The sequence below is a fragment of the Rhipicephalus microplus genome, unplaced genomic scaffold (genome assembly GCF_043290135.1).
Source record: "Rhipicephalus microplus isolate Deutch F79 unplaced genomic scaffold, USDA_Rmic scaffold_18, whole genome shotgun sequence".
Taxonomy (NCBI): Eukaryota; Metazoa; Arthropoda; class Arachnida; order Ixodida; family Ixodidae; genus Rhipicephalus; species Rhipicephalus microplus.
The window spans coordinates 5,884,693-5,907,456 of NW_027464591.1; the positions used below are offsets into that span (position 1 = coordinate 5,884,693).

Consider the following 22,764-nt stretch of genomic DNA (forward strand, 5'->3'; position numbering starts at 1 on the left):
TCAGTATGTTCACGGCGCCTACCACTGTTTACTAAACACGGAATATAGGCATATACGCTCCTCCAAACAATGCACGCGCTGGGTAGCATTGTTGTGGGCTCGAGCACTTTCGCTTCGAGGAATGGCTCTCAGAAGCCACGGACAGAAGAAGAAGAAAATGTCGACGCTACGCTTTGGCATGCCGAGAAGAGTTTGGCACGCGAACCGTATGCGACAGTGAGGTTGGGTTCGCGTATTTGAAAGCTTTTTCACTGCTGCGATCGGCCAACAAACTTATGCCCGGCCGGTGTTTCCTTATTCCTCAACTCGTGCCACCTAGTCACGGTGGTCGCCCTCTTCAAAGGTCAACAGGAACGGACGATATCCCGGAGGAAAGGACCAGAAGAAGTTTCGCACGCGGTGCTCTCGAAAGAAGCGGCTTTCTTCCATCGGCCAGCGTACTTACTGCACGACCCTCCTGCGCCTATTGCCCGCGGGGCGCCGACGACACATGGGCCTGATCCATTCGCTGCCGGCGAACGTGGCCGACGCTCGAGAGAGGTGGCAGCAGCGTCTGCGCCGCTGGCATGCCAGCGAACGCTGTTCAGACGAAGAAGAAAACGGAGGAGGCCTGAGCGAAGTGGTCGTCATCGGAGGCGGCGACACGGGCGAGCCGGCAGGCGGAAAAGCAGCCTCGATGCAGAATCGGAAAGCGAACGCGGCGGGCGACCGCGACACGTCGCCCCGCAGGTGCCTACCCGAGGTGGACACGGACGACGCGGTGAAGATATGGTGCAGCCGCAGTCAGCCCAGCCAGGTACGTGCGGGCGTTAGCTAGGGTGCACATTGAGAATCGGGTACGTTGAGTCAATAGACCCTCCCGCAAACGATCCGACGAGACGGCATTTCATTTTCGTTGAAAGGCGGTGGACACGGGAAAAGCATGCAGAGCACAAATGGTGTCTGTAATGCACCGACTTTTCTCAGGGTTCGCCCACCTTCTTCTAACATGAATCCCTACCAACAAGCTCTGCTATGTGTCGTTTAATGCTTCATATTGTTCTTGTTCAGCTATATCGTTCAGAAACTTTACTTCGTCATAGAGATCCCCGTAGGATATTGTGATAGAATTAGTGGTGGATGTGTGTTGAATGTCTCTGGGTTTTTTTTTGTTTTTAATGTGAAGCGGGGGTGGTTTTATAGGGCGATTTCACGAATTTCTGAGCGCAGATGTTTGTGTTTCCTTAGGTGTAGATGTTGTAAGCACCACATTGCTATATTTTAGTTGTCTTCGTTCATCGAAATTATGCTGAACAAGTTTGAAGCGTAGGTCATTTCTTTTTTACAAAAAGCAACAATAATAGTGTGTTCTAGGACAGCTATCATGCTTATACATGCATCTTTTGAAGTGGACAACCATATGCGATGGCATGTCTTTCAACGACGCAGTGACTGATTGAGCAACAACTTATGCCCTTCAATTATTTTAAAACGAAAATATTGTCTCATGCTAGCATCCATTCATCCGTCCATGCGTTGCCGCGGAGCCAGGTGGCCGCTAGGGCGCGTCAATAGACATCGGTCGCGACGGACTGTACAGCCGTGGCAGAGCGTTCGCGCTTTGCTTGCGTAGCGTCGCTTTGCTTAGCGTGTCCAGACATCCAAGAAGCAAAATGCGTGAATCGCGTTACATCCTGACCGACGCCAGGCCTTCTACAAACACACTTTGGAATTTACGAAGTGCTTCCCAACCATTTCAGCTCTATCCGCCCGATAGTTGTGGCGCGCTTTCAGGTTAGCATGTCGCGGCGAGTTCGATTGCTTGTACTGACAGGCATAAGATTAGGCTGAACACAGTAGTTGGAACGTTCTCCCAACACCTTATCGTGGAAATTTACACGGAGGGGTTGATTCATAGTTGAAGCAATTCTTCGAGACTATAAAATAAATCATTAAACCACGCGAGCTTATGTGACACTATATAGTACCGCTTGTTTTCACGAATTTCTGAGAGTAGTGGCTCGTGTTCCGCTAGGTGTAGATGTTGTAAGCACCACATCATTATATTTTAGTGGTCTTCGTTCACTGAAACTATGCTGAACAAGTTCGAAGCGTTAGTCATTTTTTTAACAAAAAGCAACAATAATCACTAAACCACGCGACCTTATCTGACGCTGTATAATACCACTTGTTTGCTTATCAACAATGTCACGGTCGGTTTTTTTTTTCTCACAATGTCCGTTCACGTGGTTGCCGTGGCGTCCAGTCGTACCAAAACACAGGAGTTACATATACCGTATATAGAGCATTCATATCGCGCATATATAGGTTTTAAATATACGGTACTCTGTGCGTGCATCTGCCCATACGTCCATCAATCCTGCATCTGTTCGTGCATTCATTCGACTATCCGTCCTTTATGGACCGTGGAACAAAGCTTCAATCGATCTTCAGCGATCACAAAATGGATTTGCAGTAGTATTTACTTTAAAGCTCTGTTGTGCTATTTTATGAATTTTGTGTTTGCTTTTTGTTCCTACGTCATCATTTGTGTCCTCTTGCGGTGCATTTTGACACGCTCTTGGATTGCATGACCCATGGTGTCTATGCGTACTCATCCCATGGAAACAATTCACTTTAGCAACACGCTCATGCAGGCTTTCCGACTGTGTTGGTCGCAGAGCGACCACGCAGTGAGTCACGAATGTCCGCGATAGTTAGAAATCATCTGTCTATTAGGGCCACAGCCCTATATGCCTCATCAGGCACAAAAGGTTACCATTGGCATCAGGATGAACGACGCAAGGAGTCGCGTGATTCGATGAAGTCGTCGTTACGTCATCATTACGTTGCAGATCACCAAATTTTGTGGCGCCATCAAGGCGTCATCGCGTGCCATGATTCTTGGTTGAAGGTGGTTCGATCTCTGAAGCAGTGCGACGCTCCCTGCAATGTTCAAAACTTCAGGAGGGCTGCGGAGTGATCAGTACAATCGAATAAGAAAAAAAGGGAGTGTGATTTCGCCGTCGAACCGTCTTGGCTAACGCATAAAGGTTATCTGCTCGCTGACCCAATTTTCTCTTCGTGCAACGTTAGTATATCTGGCCTAGTAACCAATCCATGACGCAACAGCTGAAGTTTTGCGTACACAAGCGTATACCTATTACGGAGCTATTTTTACTGTTCGAACAGGCAGAAATAGAACGAGTCACGTGACTCGTGTTTGACCGCTCACTCAAGAGTCATTTTTGTATTTTCTCAGAAGCGTTTTATGTCACGCGATCTCGGTCAATCGATGGTTTCAATGCGCCGTTGGCGTTGTCTACCTCGAACGCTACACGCAATCTGCCATTCTTAAAAAGCCGTCTTCGTGTATCGGCTATTCTTTCGTGGAAGAAAGTAAAAAAAAATTGGCAGATCCCATGTACAGTGGGATTCGATAGTATGCGAAGCACGAATGAGGAAGGTAGATATGCGACTTTCAAATCACCACAACGTTAAAGGGCCACTCACCAGGCCCCATACCAAATTTCAGTTTCACTGTGGAAGTTGTTGGGTGTCCGATGAGGAACATTATGGCACAAAAATTTTTCTAATCGGTTCATCGCGAGTGGAGAAAACAGGTTTTTCGAAGCGGCGCGAAACGAGGATCAGAGGAGGTGAGCTCGAAACCCTTGCCGCGCTTCTCCGCGTAGCCTTCGCAAGCCAAATCTTTTCCCCACCCTCTCCAGCATCCGACTATGAGGTGACGTGCGCATGACGTGCCCAAACAAGCCCCACCCCCGTGCATGCGAGCAGCGTTTTTTTCGTACATGTGGCGCATGTTATACTAGGCGCCGTCGCCGTCCGCAGCCTCTCGTTCTCCTCCGCCAGCCATCTGTGCATACCTTACTCCTCTCAACAGAGCGCGCGCTGCGCTCGCTTCTCCCCTCCGCGCGCCGCGCGACCTTTAAGTGCCAACCACTGGCACGCGTATGCACGCGCCTACGCGTCAAAAGCGTCTAGTCGCACCTGTGGAGGAAAAGGGCGCGCAACCATTGGCACGCGTCAACCGCGTTGACGCCCACGCGTCCAAGGCCGATGCACAATGTTGCTTGATCTTTTGGCTTAGAACTGTCCAAGATCAGCACAGAACGGCACGTTCTTAACTGGAGCGGGTTTGTATGTTTTAGAGGACATGAGGAGACGTTAAAAAATTGATAGTGCTTCACCAACCACAGTTTAGACTATTTTAGAAGTAATTGACATTCCAGTCCCCAAAGTAACTACACCGGTATGCACCAGAAATCAACATCGGTGCGTGCAACACTCCCGCGAATGAACATTCGCGGCTAGGATACTGTAACTCGATCATAGGCGTGTGCAGGGTTCTACTTAAGCTGGGGGGGGGGGGCAAAGTTCATCGCAGTGCCCCCTCCCCCTTCCTATTAAGTCTACGTAGGGGCTGACTTAGCGCCTCCTCCCTATTATGTTATATATGGAGTTGACATTGAACCCTCCCCCTCCTCTGTTCGGGTAATGAGAGGCGGCTGCCCTCTTAATCAGGTTTACAAACCACTGGGTATCTATACCTGCACTACAAAATTTATCAACAATATCGTGAATATGCTGGTACCTTCAGTACATTTACACTTCATATTTTATAGCACTCAACTTAATAATCACGCCTGAAACTTCATGATCTGACAGATTTAAGTAATAAGACTACAATTCAGGCCAGAGTAGCAGGTTTACAGCTGATGTGTGTTAGAAATGTCCTCTAATGTAACAAAGCACACCTGGTTCTTATTGGTAAAACAGATATTGGTCATAAGATAGGAACCAAATACTGTGTAGAATGTCTTTGGGCATTTTCTGTAGTCGATATGTGCTCTAATGCAACTAATTGTGCCTGACACTTCATGATGTGACAGATATCGGTCATAATATTCCAACTGAACCCTGTATGGAAGACTTCTGACGTTGTCTTTAAACAATGGATTCTCTAAAGTGAGAAACCACACCGAACTCCTCATAAAGTCACAGATATTGGTCATAATACTGGAACTGAACCCTGTATGGAAGGCAGCCGAAATGTTTTCCAATGCAATAAAACTCACCCGACACTTCATGATGCAACAAATATTAGTGATCATGTTGGAAACGAGCACAGCGTAGAACACTTTCGGATGGTATATTTATTTATTTTCAATTACGGCAGCCCAATGTGAGGCTACTGCAAGTGTGGTGTACATATATACAAAATGAAAGCGTTTAAACAGTAATATTAAAATAAGTGTGCCAACGTAAACAAATATCACTACCTCCTGAGTGCACCCCGGTAAGAAATCAGAGAAATAGAATATTATTGTGATACAAGTGCCTCCAAAAAGTCAGACACACTGGTATCACGAACCAAACCAAGTAGATCGTTCCAGTGTTTGATAACTTTATTCGAACGTGTTAGAGAGCATGCACTGCAAATGGCTGCTAAGCTAGATTGTGATTGCAGATTAGTGGTGTGTTGAAGGTCTCTGCACTTTGATGCTAGCTTAAATATCCTTTAACATCTACAAAATGCATCTGACACTTCTTGATCAGACAGACATTGGTTTTGAGATTGCAGCCGAGCACTGTGTAGAAGGCTTTCGCATGTGTTAATCCGTCGAAATACCTAATAGTGCAATAAAGGGTGCCCAAAATTTTTGATCAAACAGATACCTGTCAAAGGATTGCACCAGAGCACCGTACAGAAGTTTTCGCAAGTTTTCTAACATAGCTAAACAGAATATCTTGATATTTTGAATATGCTTAAGCGCATGCATATATAGTCCAAGTTGATGTGTATACTAAAAAACTAAACAGAAATTAAGCAGTTTTTGGAAACACATACAAAGATTAAATGTTTGAAACCATCTAATAATATCTTCAGCTTATTACAGTCTGGAGGAACAGATAAATACATGCATAGTTCTGAAAGGTAGTAAGTCACATGAGGTACTAAGACAAAGTGCAGTTCTAGTGCAGTTTCATTGATTCTGTGCTTACATGTGGTGACCTTCCCTTCCTACTATCTTGTCATCGTGCAGCTGATTTGAAATCAGGTGCTTCTCACAAGGTTTTCAGTTATCTGTCCAGCTGTAAACAGATCGCGCGTTATGTTATAGTAAACTGTAAAATGACGGAGAAGCGCCATTGTATGCCTATAGCTATGAGTATCAGAATGAACTACAAATTAAGAATGTGTGTGTTAGAATGCCTCCAAACAACGTATGTGCTACTGAGCGTAGCACAGAAGCAGAAAAAGCGAGAAGTGAAATAGCAGGCAATACCAGCAGCACTTAATCATGCAATTTCTTTTTCGATCACCAGAGCAACGCACGTTCGAGTTTCTATCTTGTACATGAATGGAAATGAGACTGCTGACAGCTGAATGTGTCAACGTCACTGGTACCCGACACGAAGTCACATCACACTGCTACCAACCAGCGCACGCTTGTTATTAGCTTGGAAACACACGAAAACGACTATAGCACCGAAGCCAACGAATGTTTCAGTGTCATACAATTCGCGAATACACTTATATAAGTACGCACGATTTTACTTCACCGAAATGTGCTGGCTAGTGCGAGGTTCGCTTTTTGCGATGATGAATACCGATCTTGAAAACAAACACAGTGCAGATAAAAACTCCTCCGTATGCACTACGCAATGTTTCGGGCGTCGTATATAGTGTCTATGTTGCGACGGAAACTACCGTAGATTTTTTTTCAGCCGAAGTTCCTCGCAATTGCTAGTTCATACGAACTATAGATGACACCGCTCTGAATTGCCTCCGCGGTAGGCGAGGGCTCATGCTCAAAGCTTCCAACCTCCGAAGTCTGTGTACACTCCTTTTTAGCACAGAAAATCACCGATCAAACCACAAGAACACCGACATGCTCCAGTAGTCTGTGCGATGTTTTCGCTCGGCCGAGGATTGCACTCGGGAACGGCGCAAGCATAGCCGGCCGCCATCCGCTGGATTTGTCGGCGTCGCTCGTACTCGGCACGAAACCGCGTCACGCTGGTAGCACTCGCAGTCGTTCGTCGTGTCCTTGTTCTAGATTACGAAGCGGTCATTCAGGCACGTTTAGAGTAGTTTCCGTGCTTGCTTCCAGCACTCGGCCGTGCCTTCGAAGCGGCGGCCATTAGGCATAGCATTCGGAGGCATCGCGGCCTCTGGTTGGTTGGCACGCGGCCCCTGGTTGGTTGGCGCCGCTGTACGCGTGGTGACGTAGCGTACGCGTAGCAAAAATATCAAGCCCAGCTTGATCCCTCGCACTTCCTTGCGTATGCCCCTCCGACGCCGACGCCGAGAGGCGCATTTGACGCTTTTGACGCGTAGACGCGAGCATACGCGTGCCAGTGGTTGGCACTATAGTTTTACGTGCGCCAGCTGTATGCTAACGCGCGCATGCGCAGCCGGGGCTGGCACTCGCTATAAATAACCGAGTGTAGGGGCGCGTCGCCCTTCGTCGGTTGGTTTCTGCGGTCGCTCCATGTCCGCTGTCGCTGGTGAAAATGTATACTAACGAATCCACAAACACACTTACTGGCGTTTCCAATAGCGTCAGCCAATGTAGAGTGTACTAGAACTTTTGAGTGGCGCGACCGAAACGCTTTCCCCTTGCTTTTTCCATCCCCAACTTGTGGCGAAACTAGCGGCGGCACTGCCATCGCCCAATCTTCCCACTTGGTTTACTCGGCTGGCTCGGCGGCATGGCCGGCATCTCGGTTTTGGTCGCGAAATGACGAAGAAGCAGCGTCTAAACGATTGTTACGCGCCAGGTTGCACAACTGGATATCCGCGTGTGCAACAAAGTCGGAAGTTATCACTTTTTAAGGCCCCGAAAGACGAAGAACGACGACTTCTTTGGGAGCGGAACCTCCATCGGCTTGACAAGCCGCTTGACGCCGATTGTGCTGTGTGCGAGTTACATTTCGAACCGCATTTCATTGTGAGAGACTACGTACATGTTATCAATGGTGTTCAAGTCCGGATTCCTAGGGGAACGCCGACACTTGCCCCTGATGCAGTCCCGACGATCTTGCCCAACCTGCCTGCATATTTGACGCTCAAAACTCCGGCTCCGCGGACCCAAACAAAGCGGCGTCATCGGTGTGTGCCGGTTGAGAATGACAACAGAAAACATGCAGCGACACATTAGCACTCCTGCACAGCTTTTTGTGGATACCAACGGTGCAACTTCTGCAGATGGCGACGAAGCTGACGAAGCTAGCTCAATTCCCTCGTCTGACGCGGTTGTCACTCTCGGTAACCTTCGTGGTCTTGTCCTACCATCAAAGTCATGGGTGCTGCACGAGTTTCCTGAATTTGCTGGCGTGTCGTACGTAGCGTGCTCACTGAATCCTAGCACTCGTGAACTTTGCATTCAACGAGCCGTATACTTCACCTGTGCAGACAGTGGAATCGTACAATGTGAAGCGTTCGTGCAAGAGAAACTAATCAGCAAGTCCAGTTTAGTAACTGTTCGAGAAGCTTCAGATGCTCTGCAGCTTGTTGCAAGCGTCCCACTCTGTTGTAGAGCAGCAGAAACTTCATTTTTGCCACCATCGGACCTTACCCACGGTCTACACGCGCAAATGAAGTCAAGATGAGAAATCTTCTACAGTGTCAAAAGCGCACAAAAGCACCTAAAATTGAGTAGGCTATAAATTGCTACAGTGGCGTAAAAGGGATGTCATTTTTCGTGCATATTTTTCTACACTCTTAATTTTTTGAAGGTACACCAAGAAGAAAAACAATTTTTCCTAGAAGAGGCTTGTAAGCGAGAGAACATGCAAATAATGACGTGAAATCTCAAAATAAATCTTTGATCTTGAATCTTTTTGTATTAAACCTGTGATGGTAAATTTAGCAGCATTAGGTATCTCGGTGCATAATTCATCGATCTAAGCCAATTCATTGTTGCACTTCAGTGTCCCTTCAAACGATCTTTCGATCATAACATTTTTTTAAATGCATTTTGGAAAGACAACCTTAACTCTGTCATTCTGTTTGCTTTGCTTTATGTTATCTTTTGTATCCTGGCTCTATATATTACGTTTTTTACAATTTACCTAATTGCAAATGTATTGTTTTATAAATATGTAAACCTTGCATTTTTATGTTATCAATTATGATTAACATTAGTTACGACTCTGCTTTGCAGTGTTGTTGCGTTTGCGTTTTTTAAACTCTCAAAATCTTCCACTACTATGTTTCACCTAAGACATTTTTTTGCAGTATTACGTATTTGCATTTCTGTGGGTCCTACAACAATGAATCTATTCCCATATTTTAAAACCAAAGGGATGTTTGGAAAAACTCTGCTGTTCTTCAAATATTATCAATAAAGCCTGCTTTTTTTGTCGCGTGTGCACGCAGCCACAAGCAATGAGCCTTTTATTTGAGTCCAGCTTTGGTGTTTTACGTGGAATGGACCAAGAGTTCTTCGTTTTGTGTGCACCATACTTCTTTTTTTTTTTTTGGGGGGGGGGGGGGGCGCTTGCGGTGTGTACCGGCCAGCTGGTTTCTCGTCTAAAATGTGTACACTTTAAAAATTAACAAAAAACGCGCTCGTTATATTGTACAATGTGCTATGCTGCTTCGGGCTGCAGTTCGGGCCTCAGCAACTTCAATAACAATAACGTCAAATAACCTTTATTTGCGAGAAAAAGGGGAGGTATATGAATAAGAAAAAAAAGAGGGAGATCATCTTCACACTAGGCGCGACAGAGAGGTACCAACACGTACGCGGAACGCCTGCCAGCCATCCGCCCGGGTAGATTGGTCGACGCCAGCGCCACCGCATCATTCCACGCCGAAACGGCCGCTCCCAGGCAGCTGCTCTCGCCACTCAAAAGCTTCTAGTACACTCTAGCCAATGTGTTGGCGGAACCCACTCACCTTTCACTTTACGGACCATAAAGCCATCTTGCTCAAAATACCCAAAGCATCTCATCAATAAACATCGTCTTTCAGAGCATACGTGCTTGCGTGTTCCCTCATGTTCACTCGTGTTCACTCATAACACACGCGCATGTCGCAAATTACAAACCACATTTATCGCAGTTCAACATATATGCTCCGCATGCTAACCAGTGTTCCCACTCGGGAAACTGCGGTCATTTTTTTTTTTTTTTTTGCCAGCGCTGTTTTGAGGTCTACTGCCTGTTTCTGCGGGATGGTTTGGGAACGCTGGCTTAGACGCGGTAGAATAGATGAGCACAATGAGTGCGCGAACGGGCAGGAGCGTTCCACGGCTGTCGTCTGCTCGATGCACTGACCGTGGGGATATGAATGCATGCGAAACGCCGGCACATGAGCCCCGCATCTGGTTGAAATTCACGGGGGAAAAATGAAAAAAAAAAAAACAGAGCGGTCACATACCCTTATTGCGGCTCATTATTTGTTTAGAGATTTATTTATCTCTTCAAGCAACAAGTATATAAACTACGCATATTGTGTTAAATTGTTTTAGCCATGTCATGTGCCACTGTTGGCAACGTCAGAGCATAGTCTATGTAGTGGATCGACGTCACTGTATTGTCGTGTAAGTAGGGCCATTCATACGCACACATCGTGCCCTCTTTAGAGAGTTTTAGTACTGCGTACGCTGCGTACGTGGCGGCGTTGCGTACGTAAGGACGCGGCGTTCTGCGTAGTGCGCATGCGCAGACCGCAACGCGCACGTATCGCGTTACGTACGCAGCCGCTACGTACGCACGCATGAGATGCGTGCGTGCGTACGTATGAGGTGATCGCGCCGCTCTCGAACAAGTTCGCGACAGTGCGAGACTTCGTTTCGCAAAATGGCGGCATCGAAGGCAAGCACCGACCAGCTCTGTTGCTTAAAATATGGCCATATTCTGGCTATAACACTTGGATTGGCTCACATTCGCTGTCAACAACATGTGCTTCTATTTTCATCTACCAGATGGCGCAACACGCTTCTCGCTCGTTACGTACGCGGGTGCTACGGCGTACTAAAAGCCGATTACTGGCAAACGACGCCACGAAACGCAAGGCGCTTGCGTGATGCGTACGTAGCACCATTCCGCAGTACTAAAACTCTCTATTCTCTGGGCGCACGCCCGCAAAAGGAAGGAGGAGCAGCGTTCATCTTGAAATTTGACCCATTTTCGCAGCGCGTAGCATTGCCAATTTTGGCAAACGTGATAATGAACACCCCGTCTACTCATTGCGTTTGTCATCTCAAAATTGTCAAACCTGTTGAGTGGTCCTTTAAGAGGTGGAGGTTAATTATGCCGTATACGACTTCCGTTTTATGACAATCATGTTTCGATGTGTAGTTTACCTTCGTCATCTATTCACGTCACACGATGCCAAATTTAGTATATGTGGAGCAAGCACGCTATGAGCGTGGTATGTTGTCATGTTGTTACATGACACGCGTCTCATGATTATTATGTTTGCACCTGTCGTATACCTTCTTCATCCATTGACGTCACGTAACACCAAATTTGGTATATGTGAAGCTACCGAAACCGCCGCGAGTGCATCATGAGCATAGCATGTAGTCATGTTGTTACAAGACACGCATCTCATGTTTATCATGTTTGCACCACTCTCCTACCTTCGTCATCTATTCACGTCCCGCAATGCCGAATTTCGTATAAGTGGAGCAAGCGAATTGGCCGTCAACGCATCATGAGCATGGCATGTTGTCATGTTGTTACATGGCACGTATCTCATGATTATCATGTTTGAACCAGTCAGATACCTTCGTCATTCATTCGTGCACCGTAATACCAAATTTGGTATATGTGACGCTAGCGAAATGGCCAAGAGCACATCATGAGCATGACATGTTGTCATGTTGTTAAATGACATGCATGTGATGATTTTTATGTTAGGGCCTGTCGCTTGTGTTCGCCATGCCATCATATCATACCATACCAGTTTTGCAACATGTCATGTGAACGAAACCACCACAAGAGCAGCAAGACCATGAAATGTAAATCAGGACATTGAGTACATACAAGTCATACTTTTCATGTTATGACTAGTCAAATATGCTTGTCATATAGTCTCGTTATGCCATATAAAGTTTGGTATTGATATCATTATCGAAACGGCCAGGAGAGCTAAATGTGGTAGGCGGCTAGATAGATAAATGTGCCACACTCGCCTCTATGGCTATAGGTGGCGCTGACTGACACTCTCACGTTTAAATTCACATATAAACCCAATAAAGTGGCTAGGGTGATAGCCGCCGTAGTAGCTCAGTGTTAGAGCATCGAACGCGTTATTTTAAGGTCGCAGGTTTGGTTCCTGCTCACGGCAACTTATCTTTTCACTCACTTTTCTCTCTTTACATTTACATTAAAATTTATCTAATAACTTCCTCTATACATTCCCTGGCATTATTGTCTGTAAGGTCTGATTAATATTGCGTCAAAACACGGAAAAACGAGCCCTTAAGTATACACTTCTTTCCCTTATTCATTAACGAGGGTTTTGTACTGGCAGACTTGGCGCCGTTAGGTTGTATACCAGGGGCTATTGGTCGGCTGCCAACTCGTAATAAGTTCACGTGCTACGGCACGCCAAACAGGCTCATAAAAGAGTGTGCCACACTCGCCTCCATGGCTACAGGTGGCGCTGACTGACACTCTCACGTTTAAATTCACATATATACAAATACGAATTTCGAATAACGCGTGCGATGCTGTACCACTGAGTTATCATGGCGGCCATTTCCCCAGCCACTTTATTGGGTTTATCTGTGAATTTAAACATGGGAGTGTTAGTCAGCGCCACCTGAAGCCATGGCGGCGAGTGTGGTACACTCTTTTTGTGAGCGTGTGTGACGGTACGTAGCACGTGAATTTATTACGAGCTGGCAGCTGACCAACAGTCCCTCGTATACAACCTAACGACACCAAGTTTGCCAGTACGAGACCCTCATTAATGAGTAAGGGAAACAAGTGTATACCTAAGGGCTCGTGTTTCCGTGTTTTCACACAATATTAATTAGATCTACCAGACAATTATGCCAAGGAATGTATAGGGGAAATTATCGGAACTTTTGTAAAGTACATAGGAAGAAAGAAAAGTGGGTAAAAAAATAACTTGCCGTGAGCAGGAATCGAACCTATAAACTCCGAATAACGCGTTCAATGCTCTACCACTAAGCTATCATGGCGGCAGTTTCCCCAGCCAGTTTATTGTGTTTATCTGTGAATTTAAACGTGGGAGTGTCAGTCAGTGCCACCTGTAGCCATGGCCACGAGTGGGGTACACTTTTTTTATAAGCCTGTAGGGCGCCACGTAGCACGTGAACTTATTACATATATTAGCCCGCGTATATTTCCACCAGTCATGTGCGAATACACTACCCGTTTTTAATGACCTGTGCGTGGTATAAGTGTATGCGCCCTCAGTTATTCGCACTATATCTGTCCGGGCCTTTGTGATACTGTCGTGTGTTTCTTCCTGTCTTGGACGCAGAGCGCTTTTTACTTTGCTCTGAATCAGTGCCAATTTTCGTTCAACATAACTGGGGTGCACGTTTACTCCTTGCGACGAGTCCATATTCTCTATCTTGTTTCAGGCGACGCCCAGCGCTCCCAGCGGTCCCAGCGCATGGCTTGCGGCTGAGCAGGAGCGCTCGAGCTCCAGCGGCAGCGAGTACGAGCCGGACGATGAGGAGGATGAGGACGAGGAGAACAGCGAGGACAGCACAGAGACGACGTCCAGCTCGACGTCCACCATACCGTCGTGTATGCTGCGCCAGTGGAGGCGCATCCGCAAGTGCTACGTCGACAACCCCGACGTCATCGGGGAGATGCACGTCTACAGGTGTGTGCGGCAAGGTGCTCTAATTCAAAAACAAAAATCAGAGCAGGGCATCTCGGGCCAGCTAGGTTCTCTTTGAAGCGCACAAGAAATCTTGGAGACTGTCGTTCGCCTACAAGCTATAGTTTCCGATCCGCTCAGAGAAGTCACCGAGTATAAGTACCCGGGAATCACAGTAACCAATAACGTCAGCTGGAATACTCTTATTTCTAACATATGCAACTCTTCGTTCAAGAAACATTGCTTTCTCAGACATAAACTAAAACATGCACATTGTAGTACTAGATTAACGGCTTATACATATGTAATACGGCCTAATCCTTAATACGCCAGCATTGTCTAAGATCGATACACAAAAAATAACATTACTCTTAAAATGATGCAGCGTAAAGCTTTCAGATTCATATACTATAAAATATCGTAATAGCGACTCTCCCTCACTCTGATATTACACAGACATAACATTCAACCACTCCAGTTGCGCAGGAAAACATAGAGACTAAATTTTTTTTTCACTCAAAAATAATCTTTTAGCTACAAATCAATATCAAACCACTCACAGCTCGTAGAACACGGCATCTTAGCGCTGACAAACACCTTATCAGACAAAAACTAGTCGTTTCAAATATTCCTTCTTTCCATGTACCATAACAGATTGGAACAGTCTATCTTTGTGACATTTATCTAATGCTAATTTTTTTAAAACGTGTAGCTGCTTGGCTTCACTGTCAATCATTTGCTAGTTTTATACCTTCAATAATTGGTTATTCCTTGTTCTCTGATGACCAACTGCTATGAATTGTTATATTTCATTTTTTTTTTCACGTGTATATGTGTAACTACACATGGCATACTCTTGTCAACATGACCTTAATTAGCAGTAGTGTGTTAAATATTTGCATTTATTTCAGTGTTTCGCTACATTGTAGCACTTTATTTTCTTGGTAGTCAAAATTTCCGGAACCCTCCACTGCGGCATGTTTCATAATGATTTGGAGATTTGGGATGTTAAACCCCATATATCAATGAAATCAATCAACCTTTTACTTTCTTGTTTGTTTTGTTTTACATTATTCTGGATATTTCTTACTCAGTAGGTATTCTACTAATAGGGCCAATTTTCGGGCCTGCAGTATTGTGTAAATACAAGGGAGAAAGGGTGATTTGACTCTGGCGGGAGTCCTGACTTGCTCGTACATAACTATTTTTGAATAGACACGCTAACTCTTTTTTTTAAGGAGGCGTCCCTCCTATGACCCTCCAAAGATAATATTATGATCGCAAAAAAAGTTCAGGCGTCCATTTGAAAAGAGTTACATATGTGGCGAGTCGGTGCTTACAAAAAAGCAAGTCAAAGGGCAGATCACTTGAAGGTGACTTAGGGGGCTCCGGTCTTTACAAATTATTCCCGTTTATTGACAGGAGGCAATCGCAGCTTTTTGCGGTATATTTTGATAAGAGACCGGGACGCTGTCAACGGTATTTGCTTCTTGCGTAGCGCGTTTCCGTACTCCCTGAACAGTGCAATAGCGGAACTTTCATTCAGCATCACATACGGAAGAGTCCCGCGAACCGAATGGACGCTTCATGTGTGACGTCGTTGGTAGAGTGGCTCGTCACTGCCGACTCTGGTTATGGCTGTAGTGGTGCTGGTAAGATAGTGAGAACTGCGAAGCGGCACAGCGTGCGTTGCTGGCCACCCAGTGACACGGGCCGACCAGTGACACTAACAAAATAAATACTTTTTAAAGCCGCGCAGAAACGCTCCCTATTATTCAATTATAGCGGCGGTATGGCATCAAACGAGACCCTTTCCAAGTCACGTGCCTCTTCTCATTCAGGTGACGGTGACCGGAGTTCCGCTAATGCGCGCTTGAGATACGGAAAGACGCAGTTTCGTAATGGTCCAAATTAGTGAAGTCCGCAGTAACGCAAGTCGTACGAAGGACGTGCGCGTTTCGCTGTTGCAAGGCCGACGCATGCACTACGTATGCTGCGAGGCGGACAGATGTACACCTCAGTAGATCGGTGGTTATATCGTTCGGCCGCTGACTTGAAGGTCTTGGGTTCGACTGCGGTCTATGAAGTCAAATTAGTAGGGGCTTGAGCACTGTCCTATGTCAGTACACAGGGCAGTGGTCAGAAGTTTTTTTTTTTCGTGGGAGGGGGGAGGGGTGAACTGCATTTCTTGTATGTTCGTGTGCGCGTTTGCATGTTTGTATATATAAGCAAGCAAAATTGAAAATTTTTGGAGGGAGGGCGATTGAGCCTCTTTTCAGGCTACGCTCATGGGCACATAGAACAACACCATATGGTCGAAAGTTTCGGAGCTCTCCACTACGGCGTCTCTCATATTCCAATCGTGGTCCTGGGAAGTAAAACCATAGATTACTGTGACCTACAGAGATGCTTAGAGTTAAACAACTTCAATAGATGTCTGATAATGCTGCGCGTGCACCGAACGTCTCCGCTTTGTGGAAGTCTGGAAAAATAATTCAAGGGAGAGAGACCTACTCGCTTGATTGAAATCAGATGCTGTACTCTTTCAGTAGAACTCGGTTTGTGACAAAGAGCAACTGTTTTCAGCAGGGGTAGTACATGTGCAGTGGGTAGTATGTAGATATCTCTCTCTTTTGGTGTCGTGCCTAGTGCATAGTTTTGTACTTTGACTAGGCCGAAATGTTTGCCGTGATCTGCGCACTTTTCTTGTGAAACAATGGCAAGTACTCAACGAGATATCGGAGTGCGCTTTGTTACTCTCAAAGTAGAATTTTGTACAAAAATCACGATGTATAATTAGTATACTCTATTAAAAGTTGTAGACTAATTACTCTGAGCAGTGAACTGCGATTTTAGGATTGTAGGATGGAATTTCACTAATTCTTTTTTCACCAAATTTGATGACTTTGAATTTGACCAGGCCTTACAAATCCTATCTCAAAGGCACTTTGTTATAAACAGGCAATTAAAGTAACGGTGTGTTTTGACAATTAGTGCAACGGTGCTGGTAGCAGCAGTTTATAAACCAACACGCAACGCAGTAGCTACACGTAAGAAAATCATTTCACCGTGCAGGGGAATATGAAAGGAATACTTAGGACATCTGTTTGAGCAATATAAATTTAAGAAAGAGCCCGGCGTAAACTTCCAGCTTAAACTCAAACTTACGGCTCTGAAAGGTGAAGTATATTTGCAATTGCTGATGGCCCCTTCGAGTAATTCCGTTAATTGAGTCGATTTCTGCTAAACAACCAGTTTTTTTTTAATTTTCGCTTATGTGAAGAAACGAAATCTGTCAGAGACCATATATTTGAATTTGGTGCATGTTGGCGTGAGCGTGCTCTCCGTGTTTTCTAGGGTTAAGTTGGTGTTCGAGGCGTTTCGCGAGCTGAATTCTGAGGCCACGTATAAAATGAGCGCAGTTGAAATCAACTCTGCTAGGTGCCGCAATGGACCCACCAGCTGAATGAAAAAGCATCTGCACGCTTTCATTGAAATGATTGAATTGCATTTCTTAATTACCTCGAAAAAAATTGCTCATTACCTTAAGTAACTTGGCGCTCCGACATCGCGCGTATTTAATATGACTCCCAACTTGAACCAGAACCATCGATTTTGCACATGTTTTGTTTTTAATATACACACATTTTCTGAATATTCGCAAATCCAAAAGCAAGCGTTCTACCAGGAGTAAAAGTTCTACCGAAAGGGTTTGAAAGAAAACCAAAGGGCCACTCTTAATTGTTGTTGCCACTGATGAACGTGTTTATAATCAACGAGCGCATCAGGTGAGGTCTCTTTTTTTTTCCTTTAGAGGTACCACTTCTATGAGCTACACATATCTGCGAGCTAATCCACAAATTGTGAGCAGCAACCATGAGACAACAAAATCTACGAGTCTGCAAAATAAGGTATCGCTCTAGTGAATGATTTTGCTAGTGCGATGCACCTGTACGCGGCTAAACGTGCACCGCCTGCGTTACTTTCGTTCAATGATACTCATGCCGCATGACCACGATTGAGCTGTCGCAAAAAAAAGTCTGATGTTGCAGTGATAAATGTTGGCAGCTGCTTTGGTAATCGCGAACTTACGCAGTGACCTGCTGCGACCGGCGGGGTACATATAAAATTAATACTTCAAATATTTTTCAGTGAAAGCAGCTTTGTCGTTTGTCGCGCAATCATTTCTTAACGAAAACCGTATCTTTCTGTTCAGCGTCTTCTTCATCATGCCATCCTTTTTCTCTTTTTGCTCTGTCAAATATTGAGATGACTAGGACGAAAGTTGTTATTGTTTTGTACATGACGCATTAGCGTAGCTTCAATTTACAAATTGAGCTATACATCAAATGATTCCGACTTCTTTTACTTGATAGGTTTTCATAATAGCGACACCCTGACACAGATTTTTAAGCATCTGCTAGAGTTTTCCTTCTACGGCTTGTCTAAAGTGTCGTATGTAATCTCTATCAAACGTTGATGCGCGCGAAGGTTAGGACTAAGAAGTCAATGTATGCCGTCACTTACATAACAAGGAATCGTAAACATAAGGGCAGAGATTAGCTAAATAAGTTGTGAAGTGGTAAACCTTCCTTGATCACGTGGTTCTCTGCGTCACTGATGAGCAACGCAGACCAGTAACATTGTTATGTGGAAATTACAGCAGTCAGTTCACACAATCACAGTACAGATCTTCAATTCTAGTCTGAGGCACATTTCAGGGTATGACCCACTATGCCCTGTTACCGTCAGCCTAAACCACATAGCAACATGTAAGGAGCCACGTGCAATGAAAAACATGAGCCAAATTACCCGTCGAAGAATACAGGGTAGAAATGACAAACAAATGATAGAAATACGGCGGGAAAAGTAGAAAAGTGCAGCTTGTTTTATCACGAATAATTATTTCCTCTACCCGATACACTTTCTCCACATATCGTTCCATGAAACTTGTTGTATCATATGCAAGCTCTTCAAATATATCTCTTCAAATATGGACTTGTAAATTAATTGCAAAGCTAGCAATATATAGCACTTTTTTCTGCTTTGCTGTTAGAATAAACAATCGATGACGCCATTTCGTATGTTTTAAGACACGTTAGCTATTGTGAAGACTTGACAGCGATAATATTAAAGCACTGCGCTTAATGCAGAACTGTCAACCTACAGAGCATTTTCTTCGTGAATCGTTCTTGCCTGTTTATAACGGCAGTCTCACATTGCGAAGGATTTCACAAACTCTCATAAAACTCATATTGCTCGTATAGAGTGTCTTAAGCACGCGTTAATCGTTTATTTTTTGTGTGTGTGTGTGTGTGTCGTCAGTCCCCGCAGGTATGGGAATAAGTTTCGCTGTAAGGTAAACTTCAGGGAAGTGAAAAATTCGTGAGGCTTGCAACAAGTCGCGCAAATCTTGGAAGAGCGAAGCTGCGTGATTCCGAAGACTTATAGGTTGCTTCTAGGCTGTGCATAGGCCTTAGCTATAGGTGATGCAGGTTTTCTCGAGATTGTTTCCAGGTTGTTGCTTTAGGCATGTACTACGTGATGCAAGGTTGTTTCTACGTCGATCGACCCTAAAGTCACAAAACAATTTACGTCAGAGCGAGAGCCTAATGTATGACGACGTCAAAAATGACAATAATATTACTTGCCACACTGCATGCATGACACCCTAATGACAGGCTTTAGCCTAACTTCGCATTCACTTCTGCCGCGAGCCTCAGCGTAGAAGGAATGAAATACTAGCAATTCAGTACAGTGTATGTGATACTTTCAAAAAATGCGTTATTGTGAACTACATAGCCTTTGTTTGGGTTGGTTTTAAAAAAACAAGAGGAGCGAAATGAATGAATGAATGAATGAATGAATGAATGAATGAATGAATGAATGAATGAATGAATGAATGAATGAATGAATGAATGAATGACCTAGACATGCAATTCCTGGATACTAAGTCCACACGTGTGCGCTTTATATCTGTGAAAAAGCAGCTCGTTCTTAGCGAAATGCTTGGTACACAAACCACTGCCAATGAAAAAAATGGCATTCTTCTCGTTTGCTTGTAGCACAAAACTACAAGCAAATACGCGCGAATTCTTAGCAGAGGAAAACTTCTCAGTTGAGAACAAGTTTTTCCTGGTCCGGGATTTTATCGTGGTGGTGGAGGCGGTAAACAATTATTACGCTAACAGACAGATCGTATGAGAAACCAGGCCCTAGTGGGTCAGCTCCCTTAACATTACAAGGTGGAGTCTCAAGACACCAATGGTCGTGGTGGCTGTCCTGGCCCGCCGGACCATGGCTTGTTGGGCCGCAAGGTCCTGACAGCCGAACATGGCCGCCTTCCAGTCCTCTCGGGTCGGATTCGGTTCCGGAGACAAAGAAGGGTTTAGCTGGCATGCCCATACCATGTGTTAGGTGTCAACCACCTGCATACAGTGACAAAGCCTTTCAAAAACAGTCGCTTGATAACAGCCATGGATCCGCATAAACTTTAACTAGACTCCGGTGCTCTCTGATATGTACCTGTTTTCTTCTTTGGCGTGCGTAGGGTGCTGACGTACATGGGCCACCCACACTGGCGCAAGAACAGCTCCGGAGTAACGCCGGCCGGGGACAGCCCGAACCTGACGACGGTGCTGCAGACAACCATGGCGCTGCGGTTGGAGGACCTGCGACTGAAGAAGAGGCAGATGGAGGCTGCCTGGCGCTCCATGCAGAAGAATGCGCAGCCCATCAGCCGGGTCGTGCTCGAGGCCAAGCGCGCAGCTGTGCAGGAGCTCGAGGTGCGGACATTATTCTTCACGTTCTTCGCCCTGTCTTCCGATGCTCTTAACACGCGTACGTTTTACGAAAACGGCATCGCACGAGACCGGAGCAAGATTGTGCGTTTAACCACCCACTTCTTTATATAACGTAATCCATTGTTTGGTGAAGGTTCTTCTTTGCATGCCTGGTTTTATTATTTATTGTGTTACCGACGCAATGTTTGAAAAAGGTACAAGGGGCCTAGTCCAATGCATTAGCCTTACGCGAGTCGAAGGCGAAATCGAACCCATTACCCCGGGGGTGCTGCCAAGATTGGAGGGGGAGGGCAGTCACGGCAAGCGAGTTCCTTCAGAGGGACATGAATCTGGGAATTTATTCGTTTTGTTTGACTGTGTTTTTGAAGGCCAAGAAGGGGGGGGGGGGGGCAGGCAAAAATTTTGGGAAGCTCCAGTCCCCCGTGCCTCCCACTGGCACCACCCCTGGCTCCCGCCCTCCCCGAAAGCTTTCTGCACCTCACTTGGTGTGGCATTGCCTCCATGACCACTTCCTCCCACCCTTGGGTACGCGATCGTTTCGTGTGATGACGTCATCATGGGCCATCATGCATTGGCATCATGCAGTCATGTCATGATGACGTGAAAACATTTCGGGATGTGTTTTGGTATGATGACGTCACCATACCATAATTTCTGCTTCACCGACGATCATCTTGCGCGTTCAGTGTGGCATCTAAGGCTCTCGGTCTAAAATGTTCGCCTTTAAGTGACACCCAAGTGGCGAAATTTAACATGAATGTAGTGAGTTAATGTGATTTACTACACGCCATTATTACACACCAGCTTAAAGCCAAGACCCGTCAGCGGACGCTGACGGCTCTAGGCTACAAGCTACAATTGTAATGTTAGCCGCAGTGGTAAATAAAGTAAAGAAAATCCGCCACATACCACGTGAGGTGATTAGCGATTATAAGGTGCTGCGCTGCTATCTACAGGTCACGTGTTTGATTCCATGGCATGACGGCCGCATATCTATGATAGTATATGTGTGGCTCCCAAGCTCAGCACATGTCATTAATTTGTCAACAGATCTGTGCATTCATTTTATCCTGAGAATAATCGGATTGAGTGGTGTAGATATAACTGACGATAGGAGGGCAGTGGTTTCTTGTATTATCTTAGTTCGTACTCAAAAAGTTATAAGATTTATTGGTTTCTTCATGACTTCTATCGTGCATGTGATCTTCAATAAACCATTTATTTACATATATTGGGACGTAATACTCTGTACAAACAACGCGTTCACGCTTCTCACCCAAGGTTTACCACACTTTCAGGGATATGGTAGGCGTTCCATTCAACACAGATGGTAGCTCTTGCGTCATGAAGTCCATCTCACGGTAGACGGAGAACCAGGCGCACCAGCCTTCCCTTTGTGAAGCGGCCGATACCACTGACATTGAAAAACATCACTATAATTTAGGGGCTAACGGATGGTCCTGTAATCTATGGGGCTATAAAAAATTTACAATTTTTGTTACTATGCATGCCGCACAAATGCAGAGTGGTGATCTTATTGGGAAAATTTGAAGAAAAATGTCGACCTTTGGCAACTTTTTGCTCGCAATTCGGTGACATCGCCCGAAAAGTCAGTGGTAACTTCACTCGCATCCGTATGTAGACCCAAAATATACACTGAATATGTAGACGGCGTAGCTGGTGCCATGGTGTGCGCTCAGTTGGCTTTGTATGGTGGCGTTGCTGTTGAATCACATAGAAAATAGAGAGAAACTGGACGTGGCGTGACGCCGAGATGGCTTAGCACGTCTCGTCTTCTCCAGTTTCTCGGCAGATGAGGCGAGACACTCTGCGTCGACTGTAAGCGGTTAACGTAGGCGCAGTGCGTAAACCCCAGAGTATTCTTTGTGCAACGTATTTTGCAGAAGGAGCTGTTGTCGCTGCACCGGGCCAGTACGAAGATGGGAGCCCGTAAATCTCGGCGTGCCAGGGATGAAAAAACGGCTGCTGCGGAGCGTGCCCAAGACCAGTGAACGGGGAACTGCTGCCTTTTTTAAACGTTTTTTTTTTTTTTGCTGCGTCACCGTTTCATTTTTTAATCGCTTGTGGGGCATGGATCTCCACACCGGACATTTTCAGGGTGCCATCTGTAATAAA

General features: G+C 45.5%; 1 protein-coding gene across 1 annotated transcript; it reads left to right on the top strand.

Moving 5' to 3' along the window:
• The first annotated feature begins 284 nt into the window (after window positions 1-284).
• LOC142785150 (uncharacterized) lies at window positions 285-22,764 on the top strand. Its single transcript, XM_075883600.1, has 4 exons — window positions 285-796; window positions 13,581-13,828; window positions 20,376-20,610; window positions 22,533-22,764. Exons 1-4 carry the CDS (start codon window positions 491-493, stop codon window positions 22,638-22,640), a joined length of 897 nt encoding a protein of 298 aa, XP_075739715.1. The 5' UTR covers window positions 285-490; the 3' UTR covers window positions 22,641-22,764.